This window comes from Triticum urartu, chromosome 7 (assembly GCF_003073215.2).
Source record: "Triticum urartu cultivar G1812 chromosome 7, Tu2.1, whole genome shotgun sequence".
NCBI classification, from domain to species: domain Eukaryota; kingdom Viridiplantae; phylum Streptophyta; class Magnoliopsida; order Poales; family Poaceae; genus Triticum; species Triticum urartu.
In genome coordinates this window covers 629,020,401-629,039,890 of record NC_053028.1, presented here as the reverse complement: position 1 = coordinate 629,039,890, position 19,490 = coordinate 629,020,401, and the positions used below count along the sequence as shown (strand labels likewise).

The 19,490-nt window shown below is 44.9% G+C and overlaps 1 protein-coding gene across 1 annotated transcript; it reads left to right on the top strand.

Moving 5' to 3' along the window:
* The first annotated feature begins 8,896 nt into the window (after positions 1-8,896).
* Positions 8,897-11,790, top strand: LOC125520728 (uncharacterized vacuolar membrane protein YML018C). The gene is made up of 4 exons (XM_048685719.1): positions 8,897-9,393; positions 9,849-10,429; positions 10,517-10,937; positions 11,169-11,790. Exons 1-4 carry the CDS (start codon positions 9,351-9,353, stop codon positions 11,486-11,488), a joined length of 1,365 nt encoding a protein of 454 aa, XP_048541676.1. The 5' UTR covers positions 8,897-9,350; the 3' UTR covers positions 11,489-11,790.
* Positions 11,791-19,490: the final 7,700 nt, after the last annotated feature.

Here is a 19,490-nt window from a genome sequence, read left to right as displayed (position 1 = left end):
TTCATATTCCTATTCATCAAGCACAAGACTAAGAGATAGTAGCATAATAGCATTATAACCGTACATTTTCTTGTGGTTTGACTTAATCTCACCATGCTTTTTTGCATCATGTGATCTTCCAATTGTTGTGAATCAAACACCCAGATTGGCAGAAATTCTGTGTTTTTAAATTCTCTGTTTTGCACGTGCATTCCTATCCTATTTCTGTCTATTTCCTATCCCTGCATTTTTAGAATCCTCAAATTCAAACAAGCCCTTACTCAATTACTTATGTTACAGATATGTGTCAAAGAAAACCTTGTGTGGTTTGTCCTACTCCTGCGGCGCTGTGTTCCACCCCAGCTCAGCTGCTCCAACGACGGAAGGGTTCACCACAGCAGGGATCCGCTCTCCAGACTATCTTTCGCCGCCTCAGATCTTCTTCCCCGTCGCCGGCAGCCACGGCAACTGCATTACCATCATCAACTGAGCAGATGACCTTGAGGACTACACGGGTCCGCAAGAGAGGTCGCACTCTTCCGTGTCTGCTTATGTTATGCGTCGCTTAATATGATGACATGCTACATTATCGTCGTGTTCACCTATTAGACTCCGAGTCAGGTCCAAACTAATGCTAAAACTTGAGTTTTTAAATGGTTGTGGGGTACATATTGGGGCAGCAATCAGTATTATCTATCTACTATCTGGTTAATCTCTGGTGTCTACTATGAGTTTCATGTTGGGTGCAAACAAACATTAAAGGAGCCATTATCTGTATTTTTAACTAAAGCTATTATCTGCCTGCTATCATTGGTTTTGGGTCTATCCACAGTTTGCTACCATCACTCTGGATTTGTGCGGCCCATTTCATCCATCGTTGTGCGTTTGGGTCGGCGCAGATGATAACCCACAAGTATAGGGGATCGCAACAGTTTTCGAGGGTAGAGTATTCAACCCAAATTTATTGATTAGACACAAGGAGAGCCAAAGAATATTCTCAAGTATTAGCAGCTGAGTTGTCAATTCAACCACACCTGGATAACTTAATATCTGCAGCAAAGTGTTTAGTAGCAAAGTAATATGATAGGAGTGGTAACGGTAGCAAAAGTAATGTTTTTGGTATTTTGTAGTGATTGTAACAATAGCAACGGAAAAGTAAATAAGCGAAGAACAATATATGGAAAGCCCGTAGGCAATGGATCGGTGATAGAGAATTATGCCGGATCTGGTTCATCATGTAATAGTCATAACCTAGGGTGACACAGAACTAGCTCCAATTCATCAATGTAATGTAGGCATGTATTCCGAATATAGTCATACATGCTTATGCAAAAGAACTTGCATGACATCTTTTGTCCTACCCTCCCGTGGCGGCGGGGTCCTAGCGGAAACTAAGGGATATTAAGGCCTCCTTTTAATAGAGTACCGGACCAAAGCATTAACACATAGTGAATACATGAACTCCTCAAACTACGGTCATCACCGGAAGTGGTCCCGATTATTGTCACTTCAGGGTTGCCGGATCATAACACATAGTAGGTGACTATAGACTTGCAAGATAGGATCAAGAACTCACATATATTCATGAAAACATAATAGGTTCAGATCTGAAATCATGGCACTCGGGCCCTAGTGACAAGCATTAAGCATAGCAAAGTCATAGCAACATCAATCTCGGAACATAGTGGATACTAGGGATCAAACCCTAACAAAACTAACTCGATTACATGATAAATCTCATCCAACCTATCACCGTCCGGCAAGCCTACGATGGAATTACTCACGCACGGCGATGAGCATCATGAAATTGGTGATGGAGGATGGTTGATGATGACGATAGCGACGGATTCCCCTCTCCGGAGCCCCGAACGGACTCCAGATCAGCCCTCCCGAGAGAGTTTAGGGCTTGACGACGGCTCCGTATCGTAAAACGCAATGAATCCTTCTCCTTGATTTTTTTTTCTCCGAACACGAATATATAGAGTTGGAGTTGATGTCGGAGGAGCTCCAGGGGGCCCACGAGGTAGGGGCACTCATGCTGAATGTATCATCACGGAATAAGGCATGGCGCAAAATAACAATATCAGGGGCATTCAGGTTTCCACAGTTTCCGCACCCAATTAAGCATCTACTAGCAAATATAGCAAAGTAACGTAGAACAGGAAAGTGTATGCTAGTAGTTCGTGCGTCGGAAACCTTCCTCGTTTCCCCTACAGTGATGGTATTAATAAACCCATCCACATCGTCATGATTTGGTTCCTCTATGATGCCCTCAAAAGGGATCAAACAAACCCGACAAAAATCACGAAGTGACATCTCCTTATGCTCATCATATAAATAAAACTCCACCATAGGTGGTGAGCTCCTAGCATGGAAATTAAAGTTTTGCACAAAGATATTGGTGAGTAAGAGAAACTGTTCGCGTTGGTCGTGGAGGAAGGCGGTGAGGCCTGCATTCTCAGCCAATTCATAGAAATCATCATAAATCCTAGCAGCTCTCAAGAAATCATCACAAGGCCATTCACACGGCCGGACCTCCGCGGTGCGAGGGAGATTATACTTGGGTCTCTTATCCTCCTCACTTTGCTTATCCTTCGAGCTTCGGCTCGATGAGCCCCTCAAAAATCTCTTCATTATTTTCTGAAAAATTCTGAAATTTTTAGCAACTTCAAATAAAAGTGAACCAAACTCAACAAAATTGATAGCAACTACTCCTACAAGTGCCTAGAGCCTATATCATGCATTAGAACTAATTGGAACCATATAAATTTGACATGCAAGCTCAAGAACATGGTCACCTAGGCAGCACAAATTTGCAATGAATAAAGCACTAGAACAAAAACTAATTGGACCAATGGAGGAGTCACATACCAAGGAACAATCCCCCAAAGCAGTTTTGTGAGAGGTGCTTTGAGCAAGGAGATCGAAAATCGCAGCAAAATGAGCTAGAACTCGTGCTTGAGCTGGATAATGGTGTTTGTGGGAGGAAGAAGGAGTGTGTGGGTGCAGGAATAAGTGGAGGAGGGCCACTATGGGCCCACGAGGCAGGGGGCGGGCCCTCCACCCTCGTGGCCAGGTGTATGCCCCCTGTTGTGTTCTCAGTGCCAAATATTCTCAAATATTCCAGAAAAAATCATATTTAAATTTCAGGGCATTTGGAGAACTTTTATTTTCGGGGTATTTTTATATTGCACGGATAATCAGAAAACAGATAGAAAATACTATTTTTGCTTTATTTAATATAAATAACAGAAAGTAGAAAGAGGGTACAGGGAGTTGTATTTTCTAAATTCATCCATCTCATGATCATCAAAAGGAATCCATTAACAAGGTTGATCAAGTCTTGTTAACAAACTCATTCCGAATAACATGGAACCGGAGAATTTTTGAATAACACTAGGTTACCTCAACGGGGATATGCACATCCCCAACAATAAGAATGTCATATTTCTTCTTGACAATAGGAAGAGGAAATTCAAAACCTCCAAAAATAATCGATGGAATTTTTCCAATAGAATTGATAATGTGGACTTGAGGTTGTTTCCTCGGAAAGTGTACCGTATGCTCATTACCATTAACATGAAAAGTGACATTGCCTTTGGTGCAATCAATAACAGCCCCTGCAGTATTCAAAAGGGTCTTCCAAGAATAATAGACATACTATCGTCCTCGGAAATATCAAGAATAACAAGGTCCGTTAAAATAGTAACGTTAGCAACCACAACAGGCACATCCTCACAAATACCGACAGGTATAGCAGTTGATTTATCAGCCATTTGCAAAGATATTTCATTAGGTGTCAACTTATTCAAATCAAGTCTACGATATAAAGAGAGAGGCATAACACTAACACCGGCTCCAAGATCACATAAAGCAGTTTTAACATATTTTCTTTTAATGGAGCATGGTATAGTGGGTACTCCTGGATCTCCAAGTTTCTTTGGTATTTCACCTTTACAAGTATAATTAGCAAACATGGTGGAAATTTCAGCTTCCGCTATCTTTCTTTTATTAGTAACAATATCTTTCATATACTTAGTATAAGGATTCATTTTGAGTATATCAGTTAATCGCATACGCAAAAAGATAGGTCTAATCATTTCAGCAAAGCGCTCAAAATCCTCATCATCATTTTTCTTGGATGGTTTGGGAGGAAAAGGCATGGGTTTCTGAACCAAAGGCTCTCTTTCCTTGTAGTGTTTCCTAGCAACAAAGTGTTTCTTATCATAACCTTGATTCTTTGATTGTGGGTTATCAAGATCAACAGCAAGTTCAATTTCTATATCATTATCATTGCTAGGTTGAGCATCATCATGAACATTATCATTAACATTATCACTAGTTTCAGGTTCATTACCAGATTGTGTTTCAGCATCAGAAATAGAAATATCATTTGGATTCTCAGGTGTTTCAGCAATAGGTTCACTAGAACATGCAAAGTCCTATCATTTTTCTTTTTCTTCCTTTTAGAAGGACTAGGTGCATCTATATTATTTCTCTGAGAATCTTGCATAATTATCTTAGGGTGGCCTTCAGGATACAAAGGTTCCTGAGTCATTTTACCAGTTCTAGTAGCCACTCTAACAGCATAGTAATTATTCTTACTATTCAATTCATTGAGCAAATCATTTTGAGCTTTAAGTACTTGTTCTACTTGAGTGGTAACGATAGAAGCATGTTTACTAATAAGTTTAAGTTCACCTTTAACATTAGCCATATAATCACCCAAGTGTTCAAGCATATCAGCACTGCGTTTTAATTCTCTACCAAAATAAGCATTGAAGTCTTCTTACTTAACCATAAATTTATCAAACTCATCTAAGCATGGGCTAGCAAACTTAGTAAATGGGATTTCAGCTTTATCATATCTATAGAGAGAAATTACCTTTACTACCTGTGTCAGGTTATCAAGACCATGTGTTTCTTCAATAGGTGATGGATTAAAACCATATATTTCTTCAACAGGTGGTAAACTAAGACCGTGTATTTCTTCAATAGGAGGTAAATTCTTGACATCTTCAGCTTTAATACCCTTTTCTTTCATGGATTTCTTTGCCTCTTGCATATCTTCAGGACTGAGAAATAGAATACCCCTTTTCTTCGGAGTTGGTTTAGGAATAGGCTCAGGAAGTGTCCAATTATTTTCATTTGTCAACATATTATTCAATAGAATTTCAGCTTCATCCGGTGTTCTTTCCCTGAAAACATAACCAGCACAACTATCCAGGTAATCTCTGGAAGCATCGGTTAGTCAATTATAAAAGATATCAAGTATTTCATTTTTCTTAAGAGGGTGATCAGGCAAAGCATTAAGTAATTGGAGAAGCCTCCCCCAAGCTTGTGGGAGACTTTCTTCTTCAATTTGCACAAAATTGTATATATCCCTTAAAGCAGCTTGTTTCTTATGAGCGGGGAAATATTTAGCAGAGAAGTAATAGATTATATCCTGGGGACTACGCACACAACCAGGATCAAGAGAATTAAACCATATCTTAGCATCACCTTTTAATGAGAACGGAAATATTTTAAGGATATAAAAGTAGCAAGTTCTCTCATCATTAGTGAATATGGTGGCTATATCATTTAATTTAGTAAGATGTGCCACAACAGTTTCAGATTCATAGCCATAAAAAGGATCAGATTCAACCAAAGTAATTATATCAGGATCAATAGAGAATTCATAATCCTTATTAGTAACAAAGATAGGTGAAGTAGCATAAGCGGGATCATATTTCATTCTAGCATTCAGAGTTTTTTGTTTAAGCTTAGCCAATAATTTCTTAAGATCGCTTCTATCATTCCAAGCAAGGAAATCTCTTTTAGTTTCTTCATCCATAACATAGCCCTCAGGCACAACCTAGGGTGTGGTTCATCATGTAACAGTCATAACCTAGGGTGACACAGAACTAGCTCCAATTCATCAATTTAATGTAGGCATGTATTCCGAATATAGTCATGCGTGCTTATGGAAAAAAACTTACATGACATCTTTTGTCCTACCCTCCCGTGGCAGCGGGGTCCTAGCGGAAACTAGGGGATATTAAGGCCTCCTTTTAATAGAGTACCGGACCAAAGCATTAACACATAGTGAATACATGAACTCCTCAAACTACGGTCATCACCGGAAGTGGTCCCGATTATTGTCACTTCAGGGTTGCCGGATCATAACACATAGTAGGTGACTATAGACTTGCAAGATAGGATCAAGAACTCACATATATTCATGAAAACATAATAGGTTCAGATCTGAAATCATGGTACTGGCCCTAGTGACAAGCATTAAGCATAGCAAAGTCATAGCAACATCAGTCTCAGAATATAGTGGATACTAGGGATCAAACCCTAACAAAACTAACTCGATTACATGATAAATCTCATCCAACCCATCACCGTCTAGCAAGCCTACGATGGAATTACTCACGCACGGCGGTGAGCATCATGAAATTGGTGATGGAGGATGGTTGATGATGACGATGGCGACGGATTCCCCTCTCCGGAGCCCCGAACGGACTCTAGATCAGCCCTCTCGATAGTGTTTAGGGCTTGACGGCGGCTCCGTATCGTAAAACGCGATGAATCCTTCTTCTTGATTTTTTTCTCTCCGAACACGAATATATAGAGTTGGAGTTGAGGTCGGAGGAGCTCCAGGGGGCCCACGAGGTAGGGGGCGCGCCCCCACCCTCGTGGATACGGTGTGGGTCCCCTGGTCTTGATCTTTTGTCAGTATTTTTTATTATTTCCAAAAATAGTCTCCGTCAAGTTTCAGGTCATTCCGAGAATTTTTGTTTCTGCACATAAATAACACCATGGCAATTCTGCTGAAAACAGCGTCAGTCCGGGTTAGTTCCATTCAAATCATACAAGTTAGAGTCCAAAACAAGAGCAAAAGTGTTTGGAAAAGTAGATACGACGGAGACGTAATAGCAGACAAAAGAGGAGGCCCAATGCGCCGTCCTAAACCCAAATCGAGTCCGCTTCGCGTCCGCGCCGATGCATTTGCGGCCCAAATTTGCGCCCCAAATGCGTCTGCGCGGACGTGGAACGGACGCCACGCGCGTCTTCTTGGTGTCCGCCGCGGACCCACCTGGCGGTCGTCCAACTGCCCGCGACCTTCCTGGTCAGCTTAATTTATGACCTCGGGCCCACACGTCAGCGACGGCGGTCGTCATTTTTTATGCCGACCGTGCGGCAGGGCCGCCCTCAACCGCTTCCAGCCAGCCCCCGTCCCCATCTAGCCACACTCGCTCCCCCGTCACCAGCAAACCCTAGCCAACCCAGCCGTGCCAAATGGGGCTCTTCTCCGGCGCCGGCAGCAGCAGCAAGGCCAAAGGGCAAGTCCGCTGCCAGGCCTTTTCCCTCGGAGTTCCTCCCGCCTCCGCCGGTGCCAGCTCGCCGGCCGAGGCAGCACGTCAACGTGTTAGTGCACCAGGCAGAGTGGCACTGGCAGCACCGTGTGCCTCTCCCGTACCCCGACGCCACCCTACCGCACGCCTGGCACCTGGATCCGGAGAGGATCCCAGTACCGGTGGCGCCGCGGTCAGCTAGGGCGCACGTGGAGGAGGTGCGGCGCCGGCGGGCGCTCCTGACGTCGGAGCAGCATCGCGACCCCGCCTACGCAACCGACTCGCCCAACTGGGCGCGCTAGTTCGCCTTCGAGCACGAGGAGGCGAGGCAAGGCGACGTCGCGTTCACGAAATCGACCGCGCCGTGCCACCGCCTCCGCTCATCGTTCGACAGGAGGACCAGGCGGCGGAGGCCGCCTACCAGGAGGCCCTTGCAGCCGTCTACCGGGAGAGCGAGGAGGACGACCGACGTAGGGCGGCGGCGGCCGAGGAAGAGGAGGCGGCGTACGAGGCGGCCACGGCCCTCTCCGCGGCGGGCGACTGCGTCCTACCGCCGGTTCACACACCGTCCCATGTCAAAGCCGAGCCGGAGCCATCTCCCATCGAGCGCTACTTCTGGACGGGAGTAGTGCACGAGTGGGTCAGCGCGCCACCGGTCTGGGTTTGGGCGACGCCGGCGTAGGAGGCGGCATACCTCGAGCATTGGCGCTAGCGACGGCTGGTCGAGGAGCGCCGCCACGGCAAGCACCTCGAGATGCTCGAGCGCGACGCCGAGGACGAGCAGCGGGACGCCGAGCAGGAGGCGTGCCAGGCCGCGGCGACACAGCCCGCGCCCGACATGAACACCCTCTGGAACACGGCGTTCCCCTGGGTCGGCCCTGCGCCAACGCTCATCGACCTCACGGACCCCAAGAACAACAACGACGACGCCTAGGGCAGCACGTCGCCTCGTAGTTTAGTTCATTTTTAGTTTTTATAATGCAAATGTGGACGCGTGGACTTTCGTCGGCCTTCGTGGCCGGCTTTAATGTTTAATTATGTTGTTTTTATTTTGAATATGCATGTATTCTTTTTTTTTCACGCCGTCAAAAATGGGTCGGGCCAGCATTGGGCGCATGCGCCGACCCAAACGCGGAAGCAGACGTTCGTGTCCGCCTGACGGACCCAAACGGACAAAATGCGGACAAAATTACCGTCCGTTTGGGTCGGCCCGTTGGAGTTGTTTTATTTTTTTATAAAGGATGAATTTTATTAACTCAAAATGAAGCATCAAGAGGATACAAACACAACAAGTATACACCCGGCCTCTGTATAGTTAGGATGCACACATCCAATAAAATTGTTCTAATGCAGTATAAAAAGAATTAGGCACAACATCCCTGTTTTTTTTTTATTCCCCGTTTGGTTTCTCATCAAAACAATCCGGATCGCCATCACCACGTGTTCCACGACACTGGCTTATCCGTCAAAAATCATGAAACAACAAATACTCGAGTTAGGTGGCAGGCCTGAGGCTGACAGCGGGACCCACTTCCGGAACGAACGAAGCGACCCGCGCACCACCACAAGAGACCCGAGGCCACCCGCCCGCACCGCACCACCACGCGGTACCCCACCGAGCGAGAGAAAAAAAACATTCGGCGCGCGATTCCGTCCAGATTCACCCGCCGCTCCTGGCCGCCGCGGCGTCTCCGGCGAGCAGCGGCCTCCGCCTCCACCTCCACCCCCAACGAGAGCCTCAGCGCGCATTGCTTTAACCAGCCTCCGAGCGGAGAGCGGGTCCGCATCCCGCGTGGCCCCCGTCGGCGAGCGGCTCCCCCCTCCCTCCTCGTCGCCGGTGCCGTGCCCCCCGCCGGCTGCACGGTCGCGGAGGCTCGCCGCGTGCCCCCGCTCCGCCGTTCGGGCCGCGTGGGTGCCGTGCGCGGCTCGCTGAGGAGTCGCGGTAGCTGAAGGTACAGGGGAGGGAGAGAGACGAGGCGGGATCCGAATTGGCCGGGAGAGGTGGCGAGCTCCGTAGAGATCGGATCCATGGGCTCCTCCGCCGTCCAGCGCGACTCCGTCTCCGCGCCAGGTAACACACGGCTCCATTGTAGCTTCCCCCCATCCTTGGTTGTATCATGCTAGAGAAATTCGCTGATTTCTGGTGGTAGAGGTTCAAGTTAGAAGCAGAAGGTTGCTTGCCTTGCGCTGCTTCAGTAGTTGATGCCCAGCCCATGGGGCTGCGGAGGTATGGGTCAGTAATTACGCATGGCTCGTTGCTGTTAGGCGATTGGGCACAGAAAGTTTGTTAGGAAGCGGCGCGCTTACTGAATTTTCGGCGTAAAACTCGGCATGAATTCTGGTTGTTGGACCGATTGTTATGGGGTTTATCCTAGGATTTCTATTTCAAGTTATGCGTGTCGCTTACCTGCTGCAGCTGCAACCCAAGTTCCTTCCAGGATTGGGTTACCAAAGCCGTGCTGTCCACACGGAATTGCTGTTTGAGGTATCATGCCAAATGTTAATTCTTGTTTTTTGCTCTAATAGGAAACATGGAGTGTGCTGATGACCCCGGCAGCAGCAGCAGTAGCAGAAGCAAGTGGGGCAACATGATGAGCAACGACACTTGGAGGTGGTGTTTAGGGCTGATTTACATCATCGCTATCGCGGGCATATGGATCGCTGCGAGCTACATCGTTCAGTCTGTCGTGGATGGCGGTGTTTCCCCCTTCTTGATCACGTACATATGCAATTCTCTGTTTATTGTCTACATCCCCATAGTTGAGTTCGCTCGCTACTTCGAGGATTCTATAGACAACCTGTGGTCAAAGTTGAAAGGCAAGGATGGCGCAGACCTGCAGCAGCTTGCGGATCTGGAGAGTGTGAATCTTCTACAGAGAAGCGGGCAGGAGGGCAATGCAGCCTCACCCCTGTCAGAAGACAATTTGACTTCAAATGCGAACTTCCCTATCCATACAGAGCTAGGTGTTGCAGATTGCAGCAAGGGGTTGGATGCAAAAGGGCGCTGGACGCGTGCTCGTACAGCCAGAGTTAGCATGCTAGTCTGCCCTTTTTGGTTTCTCGCACAGCTTACATTCAATCTGTCTCTAAGATACACCACTGTTACAGTAAGTGATACTAAGAAAAGCTGTACACTGCTTCCATATTAGTCCTATCATCAATAACTGGCTTACAATATTTCCCTGCTTTTTCAGTCAAACACGATCCTGAGCAGCACGTCTACCCTCTTCACTTTCCTGGTTGCATTGGTATTTCTTGGAGAAACATTCACATGGTTGAAGCTGATCAGCGTGCTTCTCTGCATAGCAGGAACAATTATAGTTAGTCTTGCTGATTCAGGCAGTACACTGAATGCTGTTGCCACAAATCCTCTTCTTGGAGACTTCCTTTCTATTGTTTCAGCTGGCTTATATGCCGTGTATATCACCTTGATACGGAAAAAGTTGCCTGATGAGAAAGAAGGTCAAGGCCAAGTGAGTATGGCTCAGTTTCTTGGATTCCTGGGACTGTTCAATATGTTGTTTTTCCTTCCCGTTGCGTTGGTGCTAAATTTTGCCAAGCTGGAGCCGTTCCACACACTGACATGGGAGCAAGTTGGCCTGATTGTTGGGAAAGGTAGGTCGGCTCTTCACACATTTATTCATTTACATGCCTGTTGCTATTCTTTAGAAACCTGGGGTGCTCATCCTTTATGTCAGCTATAATAGTGAATGATTGTATGATTAATTTTTGACTGCTATTAATGAGTGCTATATACATGACATTGAAACAAACCAAATCGAAATGACTTGTAGAGCCGCTAACTGGGAATTGTCACTAATCTATGAGCTGTTTAATTCTTTGCAGGTTTGTTAGATAATGTTCTAAGTGACTACTTATGGGCAAAAGCAATTCTTCTCACAACAACCACCGTTGCTACAGCCGGTCTCACGATCCAAGTTCCTATTGCTGCCCTTGTGGACACGCTCACTGGTCATGCTCCCCAACTGCTGAACTACATCGGAGCTGCTGCTGTATTAGTCGGTTTTGCTGGCATCAACATCCCATCCGATGTGCTACAGCCTTCTCACCACCAGCAGGACCAGCAGGAAGCACCCATTGTTAGCATTGTTGATGACTCGCATCATTCGTCCAGTGATAGGAATTCTACCGATGCTGTTTCATAGTAGCCGCCTGGCTTGTTTCAGGTTCTTGTCCAAGTGTAATTACCAAGCTGTGTATGCCTGGCCTCGCCAGACCGGTTCAGTCAGGTTTCCCCCGTGCTACGACACCGCAATGGAAGGGATGGATACTGGCATCCGCGTAACAAATTGTACAGTTTCATGCGTGGGAAGGGAAAATCGTTTGTATAATTTCTGTCGGTGTGTTGTGTAGCTAAATTTTGTTGTACAAGGTGAAACAGTATTTTTTGTGGCAACTGTACTGAAGTACTGGGGTTGCATGATTATTACATTGAATTTCAAGCTCATGATGTTCACCTGACTTCAACTTTTTATCTTCTTGCAAAAATCTAACATGTATGCATCTTTAGAACGGGTTATGCAGTGCCAATGGACAAGTTTTGGAACTTGTTACATTAGCAGCAACAAACATTTTCAAAAACAAAGAAAAGATGAAGAGTTGTTCTTTAGCTGACAGACTTTCGTATGCAAGGATAGGGAATTTGTAATCGTGACTTTTTATCTTTACTCTGGTAAATATCTGCTCAGAGATTAGCTCTTTATTATGAAATACATTTTGATGTAAGTTGTTCAAAAAAAATCGTGTACTAGTGAATAGTACGTGTGCTAGAAATACATGATTTTGTTATTTTGTGTAGCTCCCGTAAAAATATATTTCACCATGAATTTTTACGGAGAAGTGTGTGTGTGTGTGTGTGTGTGTGTGTGTGTGTGTATACAGGTATGTGTGTATTTTTCAAAAATTTCAATAAAAACTGGATTTTTGAAAGAAAAATATCAAATGCAATCTCTGTTGTTTTATTAGAGCGTAACATTACGCCATTTTTAGACCCTTTTTTAGATAAGAGTGTAAGATAACAAAGAGTTGCTCGGGCAGAGACGCGTCCAAGCGTGGGCTAACCCGTGTTGTGCGACAGCCCAATTCGTTAGCCCGTCCCATTTTGCACGTGAGGAAACCACCAAACCCTAGAAACAGCCCCCGCACCTGTAAATCCCCACTAACTCCGCCTATGTATTCCAATCCCCAACAGTTCATCCCACATCCTACATGCGTCTCTCCCCTGTTCCCCTCCCTTCCCCATACAGATCGCTCTTTCAGTTTTTGTTTGGATTTGTTTCTTGTTCGTGCTACTTTTGTGGTCAACGAGAGGTTTGTAGTGGTGATGACAAAATTGTGGACTAAAGTTTCTGACGCCGCCTCTTCAGTAGCATCTGCTGACAACTCATCTGCAGACAACCCACTGGTTGTATGAGCTCCACGATCTCACCATCGATTCGTCTGTTCTGCTTGCTTTCTTTTTCCATCTCCCCTGTTTGCATCATCGACTGGCTAGGGTGTTCAATGGCATGTATTGATGTAGTGGTCATGGATGATCGTAGAGTTAGTTTATGATGCATGTGGTTGTATGGATTTGGGCTTTGCTAAATGAGGTACCTGGTTGTGGCATTGAAAATTTGAGAGGTGACTGGTCACTGACCGCGGGTGCGTCTAGGCGTGTCCGCAGACGTTTAGGGGGGGGGGGGTGCCAAGTCTGGTTGTAGATACTCTAATTATGATCACCCACGATAAAGATACCATGTAGCAACTTCCTGGCATATGCCCTCCTCCTTCACGTGCCACAAGATAAGGATCGAGATTGTCCATGACATAAGGATCCCTCAGACACTCGTGAAACCTAGCACCGCCGCCATTTTCTCCTTCCCCATCTCAGATCCCTCGTTCGCCCTTCCCCTCTACCCCTCTCGTCGCCTCCCGAGGCACTGCGGCTAAAGCCACACGACTACCAAGGACGAGGGCGACGGGGAGGTCCATGTGGTCGGCGACAGGGTCGTGCTCGGTGCTGGTGGACACCTGGATCGAAGGCGACTGATCCGCACGATGTATCCGCCTCACTTTGTAGTGTCGTCGTGTGACCAATGGTCGTGTTTGCCCGATGGTTCTTGAAACTGGATATGCGCTTCACTCTTCCCTACTTGGTGTACTCCTCCGTATGAACTTGCCAGTCCTCGATAAAGATGGGGATGGAGGTGGGGATTCAAATCAGGAGAAATCCCTAGCCGACACTGCTCGGGCATGACGGTGGCGACACGTGTGGGCACCATTTTTTCTCCATGGAGACGTTCGTCAGCTCTGCTTCCACCTCCATCATGTCATTTGTCTCCCGGGTGAAAACCTTAACCGCGGTGGGCGGCGACGGTGTCTCTGGCGTCATTCATTTCTTGAAGGCTCCATCTTGGGAGATAGTTGTCTAATGGACACCATTTGGGTTGGTGATGGCGATGATCTGGATCAAGACGTGGTGCGGTGTGGCGTCTACCGTGTCAACGAAAGCGGGTCTCAGCGATGCGGCACAGCGGGGTCTTGGCGATGGACGTGTGTTGATGGATGCGCGTAGGGTGATAGCGTTGTCTAGCATCATGGTGGCATCAACGACAGTTAGACCTAGCAAGGTCAATGCGGGGATCTCTCCTAAGGTTGGAACAACGGAAGATGGTGGCGGCGGACTTTGGAGCATGCGCATGTAGTGCGCGCTAAGAGTCTGCCAGACCGGTTGATGACCTCGGCTCGCCGCGGCTTGGTGAGGCCACTGGATTAGATTATGTGCGTTGGAGTGTGGCCCGGGCACATCATCAAGCTAGTAGGTTTGTAGGTGTAGCGACAGATCGTCGGGAAGGTGGCTTTGAGTTGATCCATGTATCTGTTTTTTATCAAACGTTGTTGAATAATTTAATAAAAATGACTTTGTGCATCGCTTGATGTAGATGCCAAAGATTATCCTACTTTTTGAAAAAAAAATTGATAAGAGTACATGGCACTTCAATAGAGCATCTTCCATGCATTTCTAAACACAAACAAAGAGAGAAAAGCTACTATTTGTATTGGTAGTTGGTAGCAATGAAGTAAGCTTTATCGTTCATCCAACCGCCGTTGTCTACAACAAGTATTATGGGTTTGAGTAGAAACTAAAAGAGCACTCGGTCTATACAACTCTTAGACTTTTCATTCACCATCAAGGCACCTGTCTCATTCTATAGGTCTCTCTCTTCTTTGTGTCAAAACTCACACACCACTAAGTAGAATACTTGGTAGTATCTTGTTCTCTCCTTGTTTCTTTTCAAGGGAGAACCACTTTGATCCTGTAGGCATGGGATGCAAAGGGAAACAGAGAGTGACATGTAGAATTGATTATTTTACATTGGGGTTCCACAGGCCTGCTATATATGCCGATGGAACTACACAGTGTTTTTGTTGGCCTGCAACAAGGGCTTGAATACCACTGTACTCAATGTATAGGAGGACTCACACTGATTAGATACGTCTCAGACTCATCATTGTCATTGAGCATAAATCGCAGTATGCAGTCCCTATCTTCTTCGTGCCAAAATCAAACTGAAATGTAACATCGCCCACTAAAGATATATGAAGAACTTGATGGTACAATGTTCTTTCCTTTTTTTCTCTTCAAGGGGAACCAGTTCGAGCATGTCGTCGTGGGAGGCATAGGGAAACAAAGAGCCACATGTAGCTCTACCTCTATAAATGTCTTATAATTTAAAGACATTATAACCGAGCACTTTTCCAGCCCTCTCTCACGCCTTCATTGATTTTGGCCGTCTGATGGCATAGATTGGTCGTTATTGGCCGTGTGATGCACCTCCTGTGTGGCTGTGTGGGCCGCTATTCTGAGAACAAAATCGGAGGTCTCTTGGTTATTAATGTGGGTTGAGGTCTAATGCCAAACGGACAGTCGCGATACGGCTCTCTGTTCACCATCGCGCCCCGCCCCCTCCTCTCCCCACCGCGACCCGCATCCCACCTCTCTCCATGCCAACCTCTCCCAATCTCGGCCTAGGCCTTGAGATGTGGATCGCTGGGTGAGGTCACCGCCGTACAGAGAGAGACGATGGAAAATGGCAAGCATGTGCTTGCCGCTGGAGTGAGTCGCCAATTAGCACATCTCTATCGAAGTCGAGCCGCCCGGATCGCTACAAATTCCAAATCTCGCACCAAAAAAATAGAGATCATGGCAAGGCATAAAATCTCACTAGCGATGTTAGGTCTATCCTCTACAGGTATGTGTCTCTCCCCCTTCCATGCATCCCCTATTTTTTGATAGATTCACTTACTCGATCTGGTATCTGTGTTGGTGGAAGAGGAGATGAGAGGGTCGGATTTCAGAAATTGGTCGGATTTCAGAAGAGGAGAAGAGGAGATGAGAGGATCTGGTATGCTAATTGCAATCTATTGCTCCAAATCATGCAGGCATTAGGGTTCCCTTGATCTTGTCCTTGAGGAACAGGGACCTTGCACGACCTCGACCTCGAGTGACGCAACTGGTCAGCTTGCTGGTTACATGACGATTCAACCAGTGTCTCAGGCACGCTGCTGTTCAAGACAGCCTCTGCGCTTCCGCCCTACATCAACGATATCTTCCCCTAGATTCATGAGAAGGAGAAAGTAGGAGGACAGGAGGAGAACGCCTCTATCATGTAGAGTATTACTTAGGTATTTTTGCTTCATGATTTCCAACATAGATTGCACCGCAAGGTCAGTACTACAGATTGGTTCTGAAAGTATTTTTTAGCTTGATTTGTTGCATCAGGCATCTAATTGTAATTCTAAATGTTTTTCTTGATTTCATGTTCAATTATAACTTGGTTTGATCTGTTGTATCAGGCGAAACGAGTTAAGCTCGTTCGTGTGTAAAAAAGATCAGTGTAAATGTACATGATTAGATGGTGGAGCTATACAGAGTATGGACAAGATGGGGACAACAAGTTTCAAGATGGCACAAAGGAACCTTCAGAAGATGTATCATGGAGATTGCAACGAATCATGTCCTGCCGATTGGAGTCGACTAGCTGAATATTGAGAAAATAAATCGCCGTTGCTACACACCTTTAACGGTGATCGATATGCACTAACTCACCAATGGCTGATTATTGCAAGTCAGTTACCATGTCGCTTTGTATTCCTACTTCACTCCGTGAGCGTCTATATCATCTCTCCCGTGTGTTGTCTCGATGTTCGTTCCCCACTACCCTCCTTGACTCCGTAATTCTGTGACAGTCTTTGACAGACATAGTTGATGCTAAGGTCACCACTCCATCTTGTGAGCTATGCTTGTCTCCCCTCCCTTCTACCTACCCTTTTAACTCAATTTTTTCTCTATGGAATTTAGAAACACTTCTACTCCGTAAAATAAAGAATTTAGGAACACTTCTACCCCCAATTATTTGATTCCTGGTTTTTTACTGAGTTCACTGTGACTTGCTGCTACAGGCTTGTGATTACATACACAAATTTGGATGTTCTGAGGCGGATATACCCCGGGTTGTGATGGGGGTTGCGTTGGTCGCCCATGATTTGTTTCTGATACAACAATTGTATGTGTGGAAGTAGTCGCATGTTTAAGTAAAGATGGTTGACAGGAATTGAGTATGGCTGCGTGTAGTTTTGTGGTTCAGATTATGTACTATGTTTCCAGATCGCTTCTGTTTGGGTGTAACTGTGGACACAGAAGTTTTGGTTTCAGTTGTAGGCTTGTAGCTGATGCTTATCAACTCAATTACCCATGGCCACCTGTACATACGGAATCAATGCCTTAGATATTGTTATTATTCGTGCCTAGTTCAATTTGGTTGGCTTCTCCCTTGCTTCAGATTCTCCCTTCTTCCTATGTTCCTTACATCTTTCGCCCAGTTAATTATGGGTTCTGACTTTTGTTATAGTTTCTTCCCAATTTGATGCAGGTGGTGTTTGTGTACGAAGTGGCAACTGGTTCTACTCCATTGGCTGAAGGAATCCTATAGTTTTCGATCTCCAATAGCTAATGGCCAGGTCACTTAATGTACCTATACTCCTATTGGTTTTGTGCTTGCTATCTGGCACTGGTTTGAAGACATATAATGGATGTATGCTTAACTATTTTATTCAACTCCATGGATGTCTTGGGCATGTATATGTTAAAATATTCATCCGAGAAAAAATGACATACATGGAAATTTACTTAGTTAGATTTTCAAAATTTAATTTAATTTTTGAAATTATTATTTTTCATACCATATCTCAATTTTTGATGTGGCAAAAAAATTTGAAATTATGTGGTGGTTCTGGTGTAGCCAACCAAAGGCATGAACTTTGTGTGCGGACACAAGGAGATAGAGTCCATCGGAGGTGCCTCGGAGTCGCCCAGCCACCAATGGTGAAAGCAAGCTAGAATACCAGCCTGCTCCGCCTATCGATGGAACGGCCATCATTGGATAATTTCACAAAAGTTCCTATGCTTGAGCCCTGAGTTCTCTCCTGTCACAACTTTAGCTTAGGGCTGGCCGGAGAATCTGCTGGTGCATACATGGTAGGAGATACTGATTCATGGAGGACCTTCTTTGTTTGTTAATCTTGAAATTGGCTTATGAGGCTCACCTGTTATAGATCTTGGGTTTCATCAAAGCCCATGGTCGCGCCTTCCATTTCTTCGGGTAACTATGAGTGATCAATCCAATTATGTAGTGAACAGGGACCAGTAGTTATATTATTTTTGATATGTTCAGCAACTCCGAAGGAATTTCTTCTCTTTTGGGGAATATTTTTTAGCTATCCACCGAAACATTTTGGTTGTTTCTTGGATGATTCATATGTGAATCTAAGTTATTTTCATAGGTTCTGAACCTTATGTTCATCTAACCTTTATAATACCTCCAATTTTGGTAGTAAGATGTGATGTTTGCTTAAGATTGATAGTACAATCCTTTCCTCAAAGTTCATCTCAAATCTGAGTGATATACGCTTTCTTTCATTGCAAAATTCATGGAGTTTGCTTCAGAAGGTATTGACAATGTCTATTAATTGTTTCTACAACTCACTCCAGGTAAACCTCATGATTCAGTTACATCAACATCCGACATGCTCACTTTTTCTTGAAGGGATTTTCCCCATTTTATACATGTGGCAATCCATGTATAATTAATGCTCACTTTTCACAAATGGCCAGGTGCATGAGGCTTGCCTAATTCTTCTTGGTTGTCGCGCATTATGTTACATTTGGAGATCTGAAGATTTCATCAATGTGCCATGTATAAAATGTACTATGCCAATTTAAGTTAATAACTACATGTTTGTTTGTGCTGCTGCTTATTATTTGTCTTGACAATACTCTATATTTACTAAGTGTATGTTGTTTCATCTGTTGTCATACCAAAGCCAGTTTGTACCTGTGATATTTTCCTTGATTACTAACTAATATTGATCTATGTTTATGCAAAATTTAATATGTTTCATGGGGTCGTATATTTATTGTACAAATATACGGGCGCGGCAACGCGCGCCATCATTGATCTAGTAATCCATTACTAGCATCATTTAGTTTCTACTCTACAAGCTCAGTTTAGCTCAGTTTGGCGCTTACTATGATTCCATATGCTACTTTGCAATGCGTACTTGCCTTTTTTTTGCTTACACTAGATAACCTATTAAAACTATTGATTGTTGTACGTTTATATAAAAACATGTTATTTAGAAGCATATTTAAGGAATATAATTTTTAGAGTAGGTGATCATGGATTTCATTTGCACCTCCTCTTGGTCCTTTCGAGAATCAGCCATTAGATCTGATGTGTTTTTTTAATAAAAATAATTTTGTTTTCATTGATGACTCAAACGACTAGAACTCAAAATTCTATAAACCTAAGGGAGAACCAAGAGGAATGTGAAGGCATTGTCAACGAATTTCGTGATGGCACAATCAATGATGAATTTAAATGCCTTCATATGGAAGACGGTCATATTTTTCTTGTGCCACTTTTAAGAACAAAATATTGTATAGGAGAGAGGCAATTGGCTGGTACCACAATAGCCAAATTATGTGCGCCTAGACAAACAATGTCGTGCCCAAGATTTGCAACGTTTTTACCTTGTTTTGGTGGAACATTTTCAATCTAGTTTAGTTAGTTTTGCAAAATTTAACAAGAAGTCTTACAATAAGTT